This window comes from Plectrocnemia conspersa, unplaced genomic scaffold (assembly GCF_051122295.1).
Source record: "Plectrocnemia conspersa isolate PC_06_02 unplaced genomic scaffold, ASM5112229v1 ptg000014l, whole genome shotgun sequence".
Taxonomy (NCBI): domain Eukaryota; kingdom Metazoa; phylum Arthropoda; class Insecta; order Trichoptera; family Polycentropodidae; genus Plectrocnemia; species Plectrocnemia conspersa.
In genome coordinates, this window is record NW_028277178.1 from 13,906,117 (window position 1) to 13,909,575 (window position 3,459).

Consider the following 3,459-nt stretch of genomic DNA (forward strand, 5'->3'; position numbering starts at 1 on the left):
TTTTAATTTTTAATTATATATTCATATACTAAGATCATATTTCATTTAAGCGTAGCAATAAATCACTTATGGTTCTGAAAATTCTATATCATATAGAATTTGCAGAATTTTTATTCGAGCTAAAGAATTTTTTTGAGGACAAAGTCGTTTGATAGTAGGTACTAAACTTAAGCAGAAATATTCATTATCATATTTTTTTTCTAATGTCATATTTATAATTTTCTTTTCTGTATTTTCTTCAGAAATTCTTTTCCGCTTGCGTCTCATTGCCATTGTTATTCTGCGGTGTTTTGCATTTTCTACTGGCTGATCTTGTTGTTTAGCTTGTTCCAATTTCAGTGGATCTGCTTCATCAATCACTGCAAATATTTCACTTTCCACAGAAGTCTCTCCAATTTTTTCAGGACAACTACAACATTGTTCTGGTTGGTCTAGGTCCGATAGGTTTTCCGCAGACTCTTTAAATTCTATATGTGGAATCAAAAAATCTAACTGGCTGTAGAATGGCCAGGATTTTCTTTTTCCTACAGTCGATCTGTTGGGACTGCTTAAAAGTTTATAGTGTTTTATAAACACGTCCCTTAAAGACCTCCAGCGTTTTTTACAGAGATCAACATCTGAAAACAAAAAACAATCATTATTTTAAAATATCACAACTATTATAAAGACGCGAGAAATTCAGAAATTATCACATACTTTGTAGAGCATTAAACAGTTTCCCTGCTGTATTCTCTAATAAATAAAACATGAGGAAGGATAATATAAATTATAGGAGAAGTAGTATATCAACGAGAGAAAGTCTAGCTGTGACATTAAGGTAAGGTTTTGAATTAATATTAATATATATCCATTTTATCTTTATTCGTTACTTGAAGAAATAGGAAGCTAAATTTTTTTAATAATTTATAAAAAAATGAAAAAAAAAACGTAAACCAACACATACTTTTTTATTAACACATATTATATAATCATATATCATTTTCGTTTTCTGAATATATGACGGGTGTGAACATATTATTGGTTGTTAAATAAATACTAGTTCGTACAACTGCTAATTTTTAATCGAGCTAGGATATTTTTTTTGAAAGGCTTTTTAAAGTTGCTACTAAGCTTAATCAAAAAATTTCATTATTGTCAGATTTTTGAGTTTTTGTGGATATTTAAAATCTTTTGCTCAGTATCCTCCACGTTTTTTTTTGCCATTTACGCTTTATAGCATGGTTTGTCTTTCTGCGAGGATCTGCATCTTCTTGGTGTGGTTCTTCTACTGGTTGATCTGATTGCATCGTGTGGTCTATTTGTTTTAATGGTATTGGTTGATTTTCTATTTGGATTTCATGATCACCAGAGTTCAACTTCTATAAACAAATTCATATCATTAAGTAGATCAACCATCGTAGAGCTCTATAAATAATCAGACAACAGTCCATGAGATACTCGATGAAATCTGCAGTGCCATAAAATAAATTGTGCAGCCATATTATCTTCCAATAATCCAGTTGCTGATGATTTTATGCAAAAGTAGCAAATGCCCAATTGTGTGTGGGGGGAGGGGGGGCTCTTGATGGAAAACATATAATCATTTTTACACCCAAAAATTCAGGATCTCTTTATTAAAACTATAAAAAATCTTTAGTTAGTGCTAAATATAACTACATACTTAATGTTTATGCTTATGGAAATAACAGTGATGTAGGAATATTTGCAAACTGCCCATTTGTAAAATTGTGGTTGCAAAATAGTAGTGTTCATACTAATAGATCAGTCACTACAAGCATAGGAAAGTAACTTAAAACTTCCTCTAGTCTCTACTGATTGTAGTAGATTAGGCATTTCCGCTGAAACATAATATTTTACACCATTTTCCTGGTAACAACCTTACGCAATAACAAATATTTAATTCTACTTTTATCGCCTGTCTAGAGCAAAAAGAGTCGTTAAAAATACTCCATATTTATAATAAGTCCATATTTGGCGAATTTGTTAAAAATAATCTTATTAATAATACTATCTTGTTTATTTTCTTGACAGAGATCAGACCTCAACTGAACCTTGATTGCAAAAACAACAACCATTATAGTCCCTTTAAAATATTTGTACAATAAAAAAGTGAAAACATACCTTCATTATTAATGTTTAAATCCATTATGTGTCTGCGCCTTCAACGCGATCAACTGAGAATTAAAATTCATACGTTGCGGTGACCATCCGTCATGGCAACGTATAATATCGCATCGGATTGACGGGACGTATTAAGTATGTAAACAAGAAACAACATACACAGGCAGGGTTGCCGAGAGAAAAATCAAGCCCCAGTGCTTATTGTTGTTGCCCCCCCCCCCCCCGTTAAACTGAATATATTATTTAAAGACTCGCAAATCATAGTTCGCACACTTGGGCGTTTTGGTAATTAACGTCATTGCATCATTTTACAAAGAAACCTAAATTTTGCAAAACATTTTTTATCTGAAATCATTTATTTCAATAATATAAATAATTTTACAAAGATACTATATATAATAAGACAGAACGTTTATAATTTTTTCCTTAAATTATAAACGTCTTATATTATTTTTTTTATTAAATTAAGCTAATAACTAATTGTTAACATGAAAAAGTAACATGTATATTATATATAATTAGTATGTCTGTAAAATTATTTATATTATTGAAATAAACTTTTTTTTTAAAAAAAAGTGATCCCAAGCAAATTTTTGAAAAATAGTAAAAAAAAAATTTTTATTTAAAACCTTAGGCAGTTTTCGCATATACTACATATATGACAAAAACATCTGGCATTAAAAGGATTTTAATATTTATTTTATTCATATAAAAAAATAAAATCTATCGATTGATCGTCTCAGTTTTTTTGGCTTCATAAAAAAATATTCGGGCCTCGGTTATTTACATCGGCTGGTCTTCTCGTCGGGCCCAAGTTAACATGCGATGACGCATCGTACGCTGACGTACTCAGTTTGTTTTACACTTAACCTTAACACGCAGCGTGTGTATTAGTAGCGAGATAAGAATACATTTAGTAGACATGGTCCTTGAAACTCTCACGTTACGACTTAGTTCTAAATCAATGCAAGATAATACTTATTGACCTAATGCGATTTAATACCTTTGCATATTAATCTGAATATGATAATTTTCTTTTACTTACTGCATTCAACAGCAGTGGCCACTTCAGTCCACAACCTATCCCTCTTGTTTGTTTGTTTATAAGAGTTTAGGCTTTTGTCATAAAGAGCAGGCCTCACATGAACCTTGAATGAAAAAAATTATGATGGACCATGTAAAACATTTATACAATAGAAAATTGAGAAACCTACCTCAACTATCAATTTTTTTTCATCTATATCCATCGTATCGTATATGTCTGCGTCGCGATGCGATTGACCGTTTACTGAAGATAGAAACAAGCAGAGTACGTTGTCAAACGACGCGTCATCGTAT

General features: G+C 30.9%; 1 protein-coding gene across 1 annotated transcript; it reads right to left on the reverse strand.

Moving 5' to 3' along the window:
• LOC148226274 (uncharacterized) lies at positions 1-3,459 on the reverse strand. Its single transcript, XM_088204292.1, has 3 exons — positions 3,336-3,459; positions 3,167-3,269; positions 1-617 (listed from the first exon to the last, which is right to left on the reverse strand). Exons 1-3 carry the CDS (start codon positions 3,366-3,368, stop codon positions 67-69), a joined length of 687 nt encoding a protein of 228 aa, XP_088060418.1. The 5' UTR covers positions 3,369-3,459; the 3' UTR covers positions 1-66.